The 17,270-nt window shown below is 38.7% G+C and overlaps 1 protein-coding gene across 1 annotated transcript; it reads left to right on the top strand.

Annotated features, from left to right (window-relative positions):
• Nucleotides 1–16: 16 nt before the first annotated feature.
• On the top strand, nucleotides 17–16,291 carry WBP11 (WW domain binding protein 11). The gene is made up of 12 exons (XM_043563381.1): nucleotides 17–106; nucleotides 1,957–2,081; nucleotides 2,565–2,596; nucleotides 3,433–3,526; nucleotides 6,562–6,758; nucleotides 8,039–8,172; nucleotides 8,384–8,583; nucleotides 9,243–9,434; nucleotides 11,679–11,780; nucleotides 12,203–12,496; nucleotides 13,463–13,645; nucleotides 15,276–16,291. Exons 2-12 carry the CDS (start codon nucleotides 2,018–2,020, stop codon nucleotides 15,707–15,709), a joined length of 1,926 nt encoding a protein of 641 aa, XP_043419316.1. The 5' UTR covers nucleotides 17–106; nucleotides 1,957–2,017; the 3' UTR covers nucleotides 15,710–16,291.
• The last annotated feature ends 979 nt before the right edge of the window (nucleotides 16,292–17,270 follow it).

The following is a 17,270-nucleotide window of genomic DNA, read 5'->3' as shown; positions in this document are numbered from 1 at the left end:
CAGGGTTGCTGACCGGGAGGCAGAGGTGAAGGCCCCTACGAGGTAAAAGAGGCCAAGAATCGTCCCATCCCCGCTTCCTGCAGTCCCAGGAACCCAGCAGAAGTGTGAGTGTGCAGGATTGTTCCACTCCGTTCCTTCATCTCTCCCGACCCTTCTCCGGGCCCGCGCGTTTGCCTCGGGGACACCAGGCCCGTCAGCTCCGGTCTTCCTCTCCGCGGTTGGGTCTCCCGGGTCGCGGACCGGGGGATCTTCGAGCCAAGGGCGGTGCGGCTTCCAGCGTTTCAGCAGCTGTTCACCCGAGTCAGTTAGCGCCACCTCCTGCCTGTGCTCGTTGACCGGCCGCTTTAGATTTGATGTCTTCTTGTACCTCGAGTCAGGGTCAACCGTCGCTATGGTTTCGGCAGTTGCTGCTGCTGTTGCTTCCCTTGGTAAACTGGGCTCCGTCCCACTGCTGCCTCTTCGGTTAAATTTAGTTTCCCCAGGGTTTTGTGGCCCAGTTTCCCTGTCGTTTCTGCTTTTAAACCAAAAGTAGTTCGTGCAGACTAAGGCTCCATGGTCTTCTGTAGAAATCCTCTGTAATTAGTATCTGTTCTTTGTTACAGTTGCGGGAGAGGAAGGTCAAAATAGGAGCCTGAGGGTAATTGAGAAAACAGCAAAAAAGATACAAGTCATCAAATATCAGGGGAGCCTATATTTCTACTAATGTTGCTTGTTCCCACCTCCTTTCTCCCCGACTCCCAGTTTTTTCTGTGAAGGAAATCCTGCGCAGGGTGAATTAGTTGCCACTGGAAAAGCTTTGAAGCATTTAGCAGAAATCAAGGCATTTGAACACTTGCTGAAAGAGGCATTAACTAGTGAACTTTTCTTGACAAAATCTTCATACGAGGAAGAAGGGGAGGTATAATTACTTGTATAGGCTACTAAAAATTTTATCTCACGATCTTCCCTTTCCCACCCTTTAAAAGTCTACTTTCAGGGGTGCCTGGGTGGCTCCGTCGGTTAAGGGTCCGACTTCGGCTCAGGTCACGATCTCACGGTTTGAGGGTTCGAACACCGCGTCGGGTTCTGTGCTGACAGCTCGGAGCCTGGAGCCTGCTTCAGATTCTGTGTCTCCCTCTCTCTGCCCCTCCCCTGCTTGCTCTCTCTCGCTCTCTCTCTCTCTCTCTCTCTCTCTCAAAAATAAAGAAATGTGTAAAAAAAATTTTTTTAAAGATAAATAAAAGTCTACTTTCAAAAGAAAGTAAATTTGTCAACTTTATTATTGGGAAGGGTGAGCATTAAAAAGTTAACCCTTAACTGGAACAAGAGAAAGAAGTAATATAATAATGTCTCAGATTAGTAAAAATCTTGACTTGCAAAATATTTTCTCTCAAGCACGATCATCCCTTTCAGTTATCTTAAAAAGCACAAATCAGGAATCAAGTGGGTGCTAGTAAAAATGTGTGTCTTGACATTCTTGGACACTCCTTCATATAATACTTTTCATTTTTAGTATTTGCACCTTTAGTTATGTTTTAAGCTCTTGAGAGTCAAGAATTCTATCTGAATTAGAATGAAATCTGAATTAAATAGCCTTAAATTAATGAGTTTTTGCTATCTTAAAGATGTTGGGAATACATGACAAGAAAAACCATGGAGAGAGACAAGAATGAACTATCTGTTTTTTTGAACTCACATTATTACCACCATTCTCTTTTGATTCCCCTTTCACCCTAAATAGAAACCAAGGGTGTAGGGAAAGATCTAATGGTTTTTCGTAGGCATGATTTGTCCCCATATTGTCAAAGCATATTCTGATTCTTTTCAGTTGACAGAGTCGGTCTGTTGTGATCCATTTTAAAAAGTTAGTAATCAAAGGAATGTTTCTTTTCAAGAGATTGGTAGAAGTTTTGTAACATAAAATGGAAGACACTTTGTAAATAGAGGAAAAATAAGCTATTTCTTTGTCTTTGCAGGTTTTTGTTTTTGGTTTTTGTTTTTTTTTTTTATGAACAAGTAAATCATACAAGTTGTCAACATGGGACGGAGATCTACATCATCCACCAAGAGTGGAAAATTTATGAACCCTACAGACCAAGCCCGTAAGTGTCCATTAGTATGGAATGATAAGGAAGAGGATAAAATTGCAAACATTAGAGAATCTATTACGCCTTAATTATAAAACCAGCTGTGCTAGGAGTCAGTTGTATGAAGTTATCCAGTGTTCTTGGGAGTACATGATGAAAACTTTAAACATGCAAAAAAATTAGTACCCATATTTTTTTTAAGTTTATTCATTTATTTTGAGAGAGTGTGTGCATGATCGGGGGAAAGGGCAGAGAGAGTGACATCTTTTTCTTTCAGATTCATAGTTACTTTTTAAGAAGCTTAAAAACTTGTCAGGACATTTTTGGTTGACATAATTAAAGGGTGCTGTTGGCATCTAATGCGTAGAGCCCACAAATGCTCCTAAATATTCTGGAGTGCATAGGACAACCTCCCACAATAAGAATTAATCTATATTAAGTTGGAGAAAATGTTAGTGTTCAAGATTTGAAAGTTTTATGTTTTCTCTGTCTCTAAAGGAAAAGAAGCCCGGAAGAGAGAATTAAAGAAGGTACGATTTCAGAAGCATCCTATGAGCCATAGTGGTGTTTGGCACATCTTACTATTTGGGATTAGTGGATTTCAAAACAATATTTACAATTATTTGTCAGGGAAGATACTTCATACTGCTTCTAACAAACCAAAAAATTACTAAGCCAAAATACCATATTTGGAAACAGAACTGAAAAAACTTAGCAGTTAAGCTCATGAGGAATTATTATAACATTGTCTATTTGATTATCTTTCCCAGTGAGTTAAATATCTTTGAAAGGAATTTTTTTTTTTGCTATTAAGGCATATTGCTCTGTTAAAAGCTACTGAATTAGTGAATGGAAATAAATATGGTTCTGAATAGTTTTGTGGGTTCCTTTTTTTCATTTTGTAGCTGTCGAGTTTCTGGCGAAGTGTTTTCCCAGAATAAAAAAGTATTTACTTTATAGTATCATGCCTTAACACATTGAGAGAATGCAGATTTTTAATAGCTTTTAATGGGGTTTTCTTAGTTCATTGTTCAGTATCAAATCTGCAAAACTTTAATATATAGTTTTAGAATTAAGCTTAAAAAAACTAAGATTTTTTTAAGTAATTGCTAAAGACCTCACAAAATTGAAGGAAATACTTACCTAAGAAAGCACACATAGTAATGGTCATTTATCTTTTTGTCTAAAGTTGAAATATTTGAGAGCAAAAAATTACATAGCTTTGGTTGTGGTGGTTGAAACGAGATCAGAAACCGAGGAGAAGTTTGGCTTCATTTCAAATAGATTCAGATTCTTGATGCAAATGGAAATAAAAACTCATATGGGTGTCCAGTTTCTTGACATAGTGCTCTTTTGTTTCTCTAAGAACAAAAAACAGCGCATGATGGTACGAGCTGCAGTTTTAAAGATGAAGGATCCCAAACAGATTATCCGAGACATGGAGAAATTGGATGAAATGGGTAAGAATTTATAAAAGGCTAGATTTCATAGCAGGTATAACAGTCTTATACATGGAGGCAGGCAAGCAGGTAATGAGGAGAGCAGCACAGGCATGAGTAAAACAAAAGCATGATGACATTTGACAGTTAGGCTTAGTTTTAGTATCAGGAAGACTAAAATGGAGGGGTAGGGAGCGATTTGCACACTGAGGATCTTACCTAGTGTAAGATGAATCCCATTTATTTAGCTTGAACTAATTGTTATTGAAGTAATGAAAGCCTGTTTTGACCAGCTCAAAAATGAAAGCCTGTTTTTTCCAGACAAGACTGAATTCTGGAGGTTTTTGTTTGTTTTGGTTTTTAATTTTGGCAACTACAACATACATCTAAGTATTATCCCACCATGAATTTATCAGTTTCCCATTTTTCCCAATGAGAAGATCAGACACTTGACCCACTTAGTAAGGTGGTAGAAGTCATCAAATACTTAAAATCTAATTTTATAGAATATCGTATTAGGATTTCTCCCTTTTTTCACATTTCTTTGAGTAATTTTACTCAGTTTCTTCATATGCATCTTCAGTGTCACAAGTTTTTTTATAACTGGAATCATACAAATAACTTGTTATCTTTCCTTGAATCAAAGTTGCTTGAGAATTGTCTGTGTGATGCTACCACTGGAAATTTTATCCCAACCCACAAAGATCCATTCAGAACATGGGATTTTTTATTTTTCTGCCTCCTTTACTTTTTTTTAATTTAATTTTTATTTTTTTTAATTTACATCCAAGTTAGCATATAGTGCATTAATGAGTTTAGGAGTAGAAGCCAGTGATTCATCCCTCTGTGTATAACACCCAGTGCTCATCCCAACAAGTGTCCTCCTTTATGCCCCTTGCCCAGTTAGCCCATCCCCCCACCTACACCCCATCCAGCAGCCCTCCATTTGTTCTCAGTATTTAAGAGTCTCTTATATTTTGTCCCCCTCCCTCTTTTTGTATTATTTTTGCTTCCCTTCATCTGTTTTGTATCATAAATTCCACATGTGAGTGAAGTCATAGGATATTTGTCTTTCTCTGATTTCACGTAGCATAATACACTCTCTGGTTCCATCCACGTTGTTGCAAATGGCAAGGTTTCATTCTTTTTGATTGCCGAGCAATACTCCATTGTATGTATACACCACATCTTTATCCATTTATTTGTTCATGGACATTTGCTTCTACCTTTTTTTTTTTTAATTGCATAATGAAATGATTTTTCCAAGTTTTGTTAGCAAAGGTTCCCAGTTTTAGTGGTTTGCCAAAAATCAGATAGTAAGCAAAAGAGGTACAGTGGGTCTCAACAATACATTAAATGAATTTTTAAAATCCAGTTATGTGGGATTATGGTATAAGAAGTTTTGTTAAATAATGTGGCAAATCTTGTGCATTTAGCTGGGGCAAGAGTTCTGGGTCAGATTGCATGATCCCAGATGTTTCCCAGTTCATGTGGAACTGATCCCACTTGTTGCCTCCACGTTAAATATTACTATGGACAATTGCTGTCCCTGAGATGTCAAGACATTACCTATTAACATGACTTCAATGATTTTTGTGGTTTTAAAGGAGATAATAGTCACAATTGAGGTTTATTGAGCTCTTATCTTGCTATTTACCAATTTTTTTCCAGATGTTATTTAACCCTTGCAACAGCTTTTGGGTAGGTGTGTTCTACCTGTTTTATGAGTGAGGAAACTCAGGCACATACTTTACTCAAGGTTGTGCTGTTAGGAAGTGGCAAGCTGGGATTAAAACTCAGGCATTCAACACTTTTATTAATCACACTAAGAATAGTGTGTGAGGTAAGACTGTATCTTCCAAATAAATCACCAAGTCTATGGCCATACCACCCTGAACGCGCCCGATCTCATCTGATCTCGGAAGCTAAGCAGGGTCAGGCCTGGTTAGTACTTGGATGGGAGACCAAATAAATCACCAAGGTTAATAGGATTTAGGGAAGAAGATAATTAAACTTGCTATCTGTAAAAAAAGAAGGGAGCACTGTTGATCAGGGCTCTAATTACAATTTATAAAACTTAACACAGTTTATAAAACTCAGTATAAACTAGTTTAGGCAGAAAAAATATGTACATTGACTCCCATAGTTGGTAAATCCCAGAGGGAAGCTCTCATGTGTCTGTCTGGTCTACTCTCTTGTTAGCCTCATTCAGTATATTGCTAATGAACTTCTTGTGATGGAAGGTGAAATATGTGTGTGTGGAATTAGTGGGACACAAGGTCACAGCTTTAGGTTTATTTTATCCCTCCTGTGAGGGATCCACACTTAAAATCTCCACATCCACATTTAAAATCTCAGAGAAGTATCTAGTTTCAGTTTGGATCATGTGCCATTTGATCTCTGAGTCAGTCACTGGCAGGGGGAGTGAAGGGAGGCAGATATAATTGACCAGGCAAGCCTGGGAGTCTTGTGCTGATAATCCTTCTTGGGGCAGAAGACTTGAAATGAAGCCCTATGTTGAACACATGGAAAGAGAAAGGATTGTATGGTAACTAGACACCAGTCCACTATAAAAATAATTAAGTGGTGAGGTAGACACTACTGGATATTTTATTTGTGGTCCCATTAAGTCGTCAGACTTTGTTGTAAAGTAGTTGATGTCCCCATTTTCGAGATGAAGAAGTTAAAGATCATAGAATTCAAGTAAAGTGCCCAGGATCTCAGAATTAAAGGACAGAGTCAGGTCTGACTGAAGCCTCACTATATAGCAAGTTGTTAGCCTAAGGAATGAAAATCGATTTTTATTACAGTGATGATGAAATCAATTAGGTGCTGTTTTTATAAAAGAAAGTAAAATTAATGGCTATCTTAAAAGGGTAGAATTTCAACAAATGTCTGTTGCACTTTATAGTAAATTTTAGAAGTAATATACCTGGTCTAGGTCCCTTTTAAAAGTTTTAGCATATAGGGAGATTATATTAAATTATATAGTTAGTTGATAACCTAAATGAAACAAGTTTTTGTGTTTAATTTGAATATCTACTCTTTTCTCTCAGAGTTTAACCCAGTGCAGCAACCACAGTTAAATGAGAAGGTGCTGAAAGACAAGCGTAAAAAGCTGCGTGAAACCTTTGAACGTATTCTACGACTCTATGAAAAAGAGAATCCGGATATTTACAAAGAATTGAGAAAGCTAGAAGTAGAATATGAACAGAAGAGGGCTCAACTTAGCCAATATTTTGATGCTGTCAAGGTAATCAAGTTTCTTTTAGAGAAACTAAAATGTTTTTAGATTTGCTCTTAAAATTGACAGTATGAGAATTGGTCATATTCTTCCTCTTGACAATTTTTTTTTTTAATGTTTATTTATTCTTGGGAGAGAGAGCACAAGCCAGGGAGGGGCAGAGAGAGAGAGGGAGACAAACAATCCAAAGCAGGCTCCAGGTTCTGAGCTGTCAACACAGAGCCGGGTGTGGGACTCGAACTCACGAACCATGAGATCATGACCTGAGCTGAAGTCAGGCACTTAACCGACTGAATCACCCAGGTGCCCCTTGGCAATTTCTTGTCAAACTAAACATACACCTTCTCCATGAGCCAGCAAATCTAATGCTACATATTTACACAAGAGAAATTAATCCATCTGCCAACACAGTAATAGCCAAAAACTGGAAATAGCCCACATGTCCATCAATAGGATAATGGATAAACAAACTAGTATATTTATAAAATTGAATGTACTCAGCAATAAAGAATGACCTACTGATACTCAAAACCACATGGGATAAAAAAATTTTTTCATGGATATGTGTCAAAACATGTTGAACTTCTTTCATAGTTATTCCATTTGTATGACATTCTAGAATAGGCATAACTAATCTGTGGATGAAAAAATTTATAACAGTGGTTGCTATGGGATATTGTTAGGGATCGACAGGAATATGAACTATATGCATTTGTCAAAACAGAATTTATACGTTTCACTGTGAATTTTGTTTCAAAAATGTAAAAAAAAAAATGATATAGTTGTTATAAAGTAGGTAGTATCGGTCCTGCTTTATAGATAAGGAAACTAAAGTAACTTTGCTTAGTCACACAGCTAGTGTGTGGCAGAAATTAAACGAAGGCAGACTAACTTTAGAAACCCAAGCTCTTCCACGGGTTATATGCTATTTCTAAGTTAATTGGTAAGTGCTATTTATCATCCAGAACATTTAAAAGGGTGGCTTTGGTGCTAGATACTTTTAATAGTTGGATTTCCATAAACAGCTATTTCAAACCATAACCCAAAAGGATAAGTTGATGATAGGAGGGAGAAGCGCAGCAGAGTTTGTCTCTTTTAGAGGTGATAAGGATTTTTTTTTCCATTCATTGACAGGTTTTGGAAATATTGACAAATACTGGTATTGATATTTTTTCCTGATACTTACGTTAAGTGGAAAGCAAATCCAGTTTATGAAGCAGCAGGTGGTTAATTTTTAGTGGTGACTTTGTGGCTTGCTCTTATCATACCATTGAAAAATTTTGTTTCAGAATGCTCAGCACGTGGAAGTGGAGAGTATTCCCTTGCCAGATATGCCGCATGCTCCTTCCAACATTCTGATCCAGGACATTCCACTTCCTGGTGCCCAGCCACCCTCCATCCTTAAAAAGACCTCAGCCTATGGGTAAGGAAGCGGTAGCATCATCAGATAGCATTTATTAAAAGTACCTTTTGACTATCCAGTGCCAAAATTATTGTAGTGGAAATGAAAGGCAATGTGAATGTAAGTGGTGCCCCGCCTGATTAAATGTGAAGAAATCCCTTAAAAATGTTTGAAGAGAGGAAATAAATATCTTCTCATTATTAACGTGGTAACTGTAAAATTTTCTTCATAGACCTCCAACGCGGGCAGTTTCTATACTTCCTCTTCTCGGTCATGGTGTTCCACGTTTGCCCCCTGGCAGAAAACCTCCTGGTCCTCCCCCTGGTCCACCACCTCCTCAAGTCTTGCAAATGTATGGCCGTAAAGTGGGCTTTGCTCTAGATCTTCCCCCTCGTAGGCGGGATGAAGACATGTTATATAGTCCGGAACTTGGTAAGGAGTGACTGTTTCTTTTGCTTTTAACAACCTTTCTACCGTCATTTTTTAAGCTGGCCCTGTTTAACATCTTGTTTACCATCCTCAGAACTTGGAAAATGAATGAGGATTACATGTACATACTAACAGATGGATAAGTCATAGAATTTACTTAAGTAAAAGCATCATACATAAGGAAGTATAGAAATGTTTATTGTGTTTTAAAATAGGCTCTATTAAGAGATGTCACCTTCTTACTAACAATCCCTTAAGATTCAGATACTTGTTTCCTTTTCAGTTTTATTGCCATCAGACTAGAACATAGTTTTATATGTTCTCTATATAAACAAATATCTTGTGTATGTGTGTGCATCCAAGTTTCCATATACAGAATTTGTTTTCAAATTTAAACCTTTTAAAAAATACCTTACGTTATCAAAAAGGTTTTAAAACTGTTACCATATGGAAATATTGTTAGACGGTATGAACAGCTCATGTCATATACAGAATCTTTCTGGTTCATATACAGAACCAGAATCTGTAGGTTCATATACAGAACGTACAGAAACAGGTAGGTCATTCTGAGTTAAATAATAGTTTTCTGTGCTCTGAGACCCCGTGTGTATGTGGAGGATCCAATAGTAATACTTGTTTCCTGCTCCCTCCTACTTTGTCAGCTCAACGGGGTCATGATGACGATGTTTCCAGCACCAGTGAAGATGATGGGTATCCTGAGGACATGGATCAAGATAAGCATGATGACAGTACTGATGACAGCGACACTGACAGATCAGATGGAGAAAGTGAAGGGGATGAATTTGTGCACCGTGATGATAATGAAAGAGACAACAATGAAGAAAAAAAGTCAGGTATGTGCTGATGAAAGGTCCATGGTATTGATCAATAAATACACAAGACAAAGGTCTTGATTTATTAATACATCTGTAAAAATAATTGTGAATATCTTGAAAGGAAGGATCATAGCTCCATCTTTATATCTCAATCTTAAAAGTTCTTGACACATACTAAGTACTCGGTGGATGTTTGTGATGGAAAAATAAATTAAGCAGTGTATGTAATAAAGAAGCCTATGTAATAAAGTCCACTTGGGGAGAAAAATAACTATTTCAACAGCATGAGGATGTACTTTTATGGGGATGTGTAGGAAAAAAGGAGAATAAGCACACAACCATACTGAGAAAGCCATATTCACATTGTTGGTTTGTTTGTTTTTTAATAAGTCTGTTTAAATAACTTAAATTTTCTGTGTTCGTTGTGTCTTCACATGAACCAGACCACAATTATAATTCAGGTACACTTGCAAGTGAGTCATGATGTAATGGAAACATCCAAAATGTAGGTTATGTGTCCATTTGATTATTACAAAATCGGACTGAGTTACGTGTACTTTTAAAAAGAAGTTATGATATTGATCAAGAAAATGTTAAGCATCGTGATAGAAACTGAGCAGTGCAAAATGTATAATAATCTCTCACACCTCTGTAGTCTTGCAGTTTCTTTTAAAATTGTTTTTGTAACCTACAATACCATATTTATGTGTTAGTAATACTACTGATGTATTTATAATGATGACAGATCTTTCCTCTGATATTTCTTAAAAATCATGGTTGCAAACCAAAAAACTTGGTTAAAGGGGTGTATAGAGCTGGTAACAAAAAGTTATGGAGGACTTACGTAGGAGCTAGCACTCAAAAACAGCAAGTCCTTAGAGCCACAGCAGCTCCATTTTTCTCTGGCATTGTGTGATCCTTTGCCTCATTTTTCCCTTTTTCTGCCACCTTTTGTTACTCATACATACTCATCAGTGTACATGTGCTGAAAGTGGCTATCCTAACTATGATTTGACATTCATCTAATATTTTTTCATTTTGTACTGTATGCAAGGAATTTTCCTAGACAAAGGATACAAAGTGAACACAACTAAAGCCCTGCCCACATGGAACTTTGTAAATGTTTACCAACAAAGATTGCTTCCAATGTTGTACCCATGGCAACATGTTTAATAGCATCTAGTAGATAGCTTGATTTATCAGGTTAAAAAGGTCCCTTCTAGTCCTACTTTGCTAAGAGTTTTTGTAATAAATATTTTTAAGCATCTGTTGGGATGTTGTTATGGTTTTTAAGTTGTTTAATGTAATGAACTATATTCATGGCTTTTCTAATGTTAAACCTCACCTTGCATTTCTGGGACCGACCCTACATGTTTATGATGTATTTTTCTTTTAAAACACTGTTAGATTCTGTTTGGTTATACAGGTGGGTATAACAAAACCAAGGTTAGGAGCACCGCCCCTGTGTGCAATCAGAATATCCGTGCATAACTTTGGTTCCCCCAAAACTTAATAGCCTAGTGCTGACCGGAAGTTTTACCGATAACACAAACCATCGATGAACACACATTTTGTCTGTTGCGTGTATTATATACTACAGTCATGCAATAAAGTAGGCTAGAGGAAAGAAAATAGTGTTAATAATTCATAAGGAAAGTACAGTTACAGTACTGTACTATATCACAAAAAAATCATGCATAAGTGGACCCACTCAATTCAAACCCATGTTGTTCGAGGGTCAACTGTATTTTATAGTAGGTTAGTTTTGGTATCAGGGTTGTGCTGGCTTCATGAGTTCTGGATTGCATTCCATCTTTTCCTGTGCCCTTTTACAGGAAATTTCTGTAACTCCCACGTTTGCCTGAAGTTCCTTGTAAAAATTATTTGGGCCAGGTTAAAAAAAGATTTTTAACTACCACTTCAATTTTATAAATTCTGGTCTTATCTCTTCTCTGGCCAATTTTTGTAATTTATATTTTTAGAGAGAACTGTCTGTTATCAGGGTTTTCAGTTTTACAGGCATAAAGATATTGATGGTATTCTTCAAGTTTTTAAAATTGATGGATTTGAAATCACAATTGCATATGTTTACCACCAGTGGGCACTTCTTCTGTTACCTTTTATATGGCTCTTTCAGCACCTAACTTCTGCCAAATAGTGGGCAGCCGTCATATCTGGTGCTTTATAGCATTATATAGTAAGCATTTACTGAATTTTGTTGTTCCTGATCTACCCCATTCTCTCCCTCCCCTGGCCCCTAAGGTCTGAGTGTAAGATTTGCGGATATGCCTGGAAAATCAAGGAAGAAAAAGAAGAACATGAAGGAGCTGACTCCTCTTCAAGCCATGATGCTTCGAATGGCAGGTAAAACTGGGAAAGAGGCGTGAAATCACCTTTTGGATATTTCCTCCTGCTAGTTCCTTTACATATGGTTTCCCATTTAGTGTCTCAGCAACCCTAAAGTAAATAATAAATCCTGTTTTACAAAAGTTAGGTTTGGAGAGATTAAGGTAAGCTGTCCAGAGTTGCCCAGCTAGTAAGTTGTTACACTGGCATTTAGATCCAGGTCGGTCTTGTTCAAAAGCCTGGGCTTATTTCCCTCTGCTCCACTAACATAGATGAGTGGAATACTGTTTGATTCTTCCACATCTAAGTATTTTACTGAAGAAGACTATTGAGATAATTGTAAGAAAGCACTGAATTGAGCATGTGTCTTCAGGCATCACTTTTTTGCAGACTGTAAAAAATGAATCAGTCCCATTTACCTGGTTTAAAATTTCCTTTAGGTCAGGAAATCCCAGAGGAGGGACGAGAAGTAGAAGAATTTTCAGAGGATGATGATGAAGATGATTCTGATGATTCTGAAGCGGAAAAGCAATCACAGAAACAGCATAAAGAGGAATCTCTTTCTGATGGCACATCTGCTGCCTCTTCACAGCAGCAAGCTCCCCCACAGTCTGTTCCTCCTTCTCAGATACAAGCACCTCCCATGCCAGGACCACCTCCTCTTGGACCACCCCCTGCTCCACCTTTACGGCCACCTGGACCACCTACTGGCCTTCCTCCTGGACCACCTCCAGGTAAATTAGCACTTCGGTATTGTGAAAAATAATTACATCTCTCTGTGATTAGAATGATGAAGTCATTTCAAAAATATACATCATTAGTGCTGATGTTTTCTTTTCTCCTGATACCCTAAGAGAGAAAGGATAAGTGCGATTTATTCCTACAGCACTGTTTGCAACTCATAGTACTTACGACAGCCGTCTTTTTCTCCAAAGGTCTTCTTTTTTCAGGGTTCTTTACTTCTGACATTCTCAGGCGGAAACTGGAATACGAAACTGGGGGTTTCTTTAGTACTGCTTTTTAATATGACAGGTTGGCCGATTCTAAATTGATAGCTAGTGAGATTAGGGCACAGTAAATACTATCAAGTATCCTTCTTTGGTTGGGAATTGTTGGATGTCAGTCTTCAGAGATAAAAGCGATCAGTATTAATGTAGTTTGGCATACCAGTGTAAGAAGTTTATTTAAAATGCGAACTTCTTGGCCATTTATGATTTTATAGTTCTTCATCCTGCAGTTGGCCAGTTAAGTTTTTTCACTTGAGTTTATCCTTTTCCAATTAGTGGTGCAAAAGCAAATTACCTATCTTACGCCCTTTTCAGTGGTCCTTGTCAATATCTTATTGTGTTTCAGGGGAATTCTTAAAGCACCCTGCTCTGTATTCCATTTTCAGCTTTATTTTGGAAATTTAAGAATTCTTCTCATCTTTGTACAATGTCTAGCCCAGCAGAGCTGTGATTATGTTTTTTTTCAGTGCTGGGATATAAAGAGAAATGATCCATAACAAAATTACTACCCTATCTGGTGCTCAGATATTTGTTGAATGAATTCAGTTTCCACATATGTTTTGGTCAGTTTTTGAAGTTACCTGATTTCAAGTTAAAATGATAAGTCAGACCACATCGGAGTTACCTTTATACCACAGTTACCTACTTGATATGTTATTTGTCTTAGCTAATTTGCCGTATTTCTGTTTACAGGAGCTCCTCCATTCCTGAGACCACCTGGAATGCCAGGGCTCCGAGGGCCTTTACCCCGACTTTTACCTCCAGGCCCACCCCCAGGCCGGCCCCCTGGTCCTCCCCCAGGTCCACCTCCAGGTCTGCCTCCTGGCCCTCCTCCTCGGGGACCCCCACCAAGGCTACCTCCCCCTGCGCCTCCAGGTAAAGCTTTTGATTTATACTACAAAAATTTGACTACCACATACTTCATCCTGCTCTGAGACATATTGTCACATTTCGATATCCAGAAGTCAAGGGGTATTCTAAAATGTTTTTAAATCGCTTTTGGCGTAGGTTGAAGTTGAGTTTTTCCAAAGGGTATTTGCATTGGATTCTGTCTCGTATGAGGGATTTTTCCCAGCCAAAGACCACCTTGGATTAAATTCTCCATTTGAGTAGGGTGTTTTGCACAGACAGGGACAGGCAACGCTTCTAATTGTGAAGTCATTCCATTTATTTACATGAGTATGAATTTAAAGTTTAAAATTATAAGGCAGATTCCCCTCCTCTCTTAACCGGTATCAGTGTGAAATATGCAGATTTCCTTGCACTCTTAGTTTGTGTGGTATGTGTATTTCTAGTTTATTACATTGACTCCCGGTTTAATGTGAAAGCCTCCTTTTAAGCTCCCTGGATTCTCAGTGGTATCCGGAATAATTATGAGTCTGTATAAGTAATAGCATCTTAAGTTCTGTGAAACTTGGTACTTTATATTCAATCTTAAAAGTGGTGTTTGAAGAAAAATAATCTGGAGGTTCTGGGTAAATGACAATGGTATGTCTGAACCATCAAAAGGACACGAATTCTGGGGCGCCTGGGTGGCGTAGTCGGTTAAGCGTCCGACTTCAGCCAGGTCGCGATCTCGCGGTCCGGGAGTTCGAGCCCCGCGTCAGGCTCTGGGCTGATGGCTCAGAGCCTGGAGCCTGTTTCCGATTCTGTGTCTCCCTCTCTCTCTGCCCCTCCCCCGTTCATGCTCTGTCTCTCTCTGTCCCAAAAAAAAAACGTTGAAAAAAAGGACACGAATTCTTTTCCAGTGGTGGTGACATACTGTGATTAGTTACGTTCTCTCATTCCAAGGTTAGAACTACATTTCCTGCCCATTGGGCTACTTTTTTCAGGGGAGGAATGGTGTGGAAATCAGTAAATAATGCATGAGAATGAAACCCCCAACCTTGGCCTTGATAGTATCTGCATTACACAGCTAGTATAGTGTCTTGGGCTGTCAGATTTGAAATTTGACAAAGGTGACATCCTACTTGAAACCAGTTGGTGTTGTCAACTTTATAGATTAAAATAGTACATTACTCTGAGAGGAAGAAAACATAAGTACAGGGACACAGACTGAAAGTGAATACAATTTCCTGGGGCTCCTGGGTGGCTCAGTCAGTTAAGCGGCCGACTTCGGCTCAGGTCATGATCTCGCGGTCTGTGAGTTCGAGCCCCGCGTCGGGCTCTGTGCTGACCGCTCAGAGCCTGGAGCCTGTTTCAGATTCTGTGTCTCCCTCTCTCTCTCTGACCCTCCCCCATTCATGCTCTGTCTCTGTCTCAAAAATAAATAAACGTTAAAAAAAAAAAATTTTTTTTTAAAAAAATGAAAGTGAATACAATTTCATGATAAAATATTCCTTCCTATCAAAAAGTATTCCTGAGTTTCAAAAGCAAGCAGTATGATTTTAGCTTATTTTTTCTAAATTGCCCATTTTTTAAAAACTGTCAACCTATGTTTTTAACATCTTTAATGGTTAAAATGGCTTCACGTAGTATTCATCGGCCCGTTTTCGCCTTCATTTAGGTATCCCTCCACCCCGTCCTGGCATGATGCGCCCACCTTTGGTGCCTCCACTTGGACCTGCCCCACCTGGGCTTTTCCCACCAGCTCCCTTGCCGAACCCGGGGGTTCTAAGTGCTCCACCCAACTTGATTCAGCGACCCAAGGCGGATGATACAAGCGCAGCCACCATTGAGAAGAAAGCCACCGCAACCATCAGTGCCAAGCCACAGATCACCAATCCCAAGGCAGAGATTACTCGATTCGTGCCCACTGCGTTGAGGGTACGTCGGGAGAATAAAGGGGCCGCTGCTGCTCCCCAAAGAAAGTCAGAGGATGATTCTGCTGTGCCTCTTGCCAAAGCAGCCCCCAAATCTGGTCCATCTGTCCCGGTCTCAGTGCAAACTAAGGATGATGTTTATGAAGCTTTCATGAAAGAAATGGAAGGGCTACTGTGACAGCTTTTAATGCCAGAACAGGTTTCTGTTCACATGAGTGGTTCGTGGGGAAAGAGGCTCTTGCTAAACTTAGTGAAAGAGCTGCTTTCACTGTCAGGGTATTTTTACATTTCAGTTCAAGGAATATCCTAAAACTTAGCCTTGTTCAGAATTTGTTGCATATAAGACAGAGTTATTTCTTTCAGAATAGATTGGTTATTGAAGCTGTGCTGCTAACATCCATTCCCTTCATGCCACCATTTTCATCCCGTTTGTTCCCCTTCTCCAGTTCTTTGGAAACGTGATCGGGGGATCTTTGTTACTTATTTGTTATGATTCTCTTCTTGTGTGCTGTGGGCACTGGAGTAGAGATTTCTGAAAAACAGTTTATTTTACCCCATCTTGCCTTTTGTGTTTGAGTTATTTTAATATTTTCTTGTAAATATTTTGTAATATTTTAGTGAAATGGATCGCAATGTCATTTCCTAATACAAAGCAAGATATGTGGGAAGAAATTGTACAATTCTTTGATTAAAATTATTTCCCACTGACCTAAACTTTGAGTGTTTCATGGAATAAATAAATAAATGTTCTACACCAAGATATCCTCTGTGTTACTGGTAATATATAAATATGATACCTGTGTTATGGGCAGAAAAGAAACCAGTATTTAAAACTTGGGTTTTAAGGAACTACCGTAGCTGGTACACAATGAAACTCTGATTGAAGATATGGTTAAAACTAAGTTTTAAATTTTAAGGGATCAAGAAAAGAGGATTACTTTCTTTCAGAATTATCTTATTGGCTTTGGAGAAATTGAGAGGTTATTAATTGTGTGGAAGATGAGTCTTCTCAAAGATTATTTGCTTTCCCAGAGCTTTGTGAGCTGACACTAATTGATGATAAAAAGCTTTGAAACCGTTTCTAAATCATTAGATAACCAGATAAGGTTACTTCTTTTACTTTATTGCAATGTCAGTTGTATAAGCTTTTATTAGTAAAAGCACAGAAGGGTTGCCAGGTGGCTCAGTCAGTTAAGCATATGACCGACTCAGGTCATGATCTCACAGTTGGTGAGTTTGAGTCCCACATCAGGCTCTGCGCCTCCAGTTTGGAGCCCAGAGCCCGCTTCAGATTGTGTCCCTCTCTCTCTGCCCCTCCCCTGCTTGCACTGTCTCCCTCTCAAAAATAATACTAAAAAAGGCACATAAAATGAGGGACGCCCAGGTATCTGACTTTGGCTCAGGTCATGCATGATCTTGGGGTTCATGAGTTCGAGCCCCACATCGGGCTCTCTACTGTCCATGCAGAGCCTGCTTCAGATCCTCCGTCTCCCCTTCCCTTGCTCATGTGTGTGCATACGCTCTCAAAACTTACTAAGCATTAAAAAAAAATAAAAGCACATAAAATGAGTAAGAATGCTTAATTTTGTTAATTTGCACCAATACCATTTTCTAACTAATTCATCTAGCCAGTAATCCTGGGAAATGATGTTGGTAGATACTGTCCCCATTTTACAAATGAGCATATTGAAGCCAAAAGGTTGGTGTGACTTACCCAGTGGCCCAAAGTGTGAATATTC

The sequence above is a fragment of the Prionailurus bengalensis genome, chromosome B4 (genome assembly GCF_016509475.1).
Source record: "Prionailurus bengalensis isolate Pbe53 chromosome B4, Fcat_Pben_1.1_paternal_pri, whole genome shotgun sequence".
NCBI lineage: Eukaryota > Metazoa > Chordata > Mammalia > Carnivora > Felidae > Prionailurus > Prionailurus bengalensis.
This window is presented reverse-complemented; position numbering and strand designations above follow the sequence as displayed.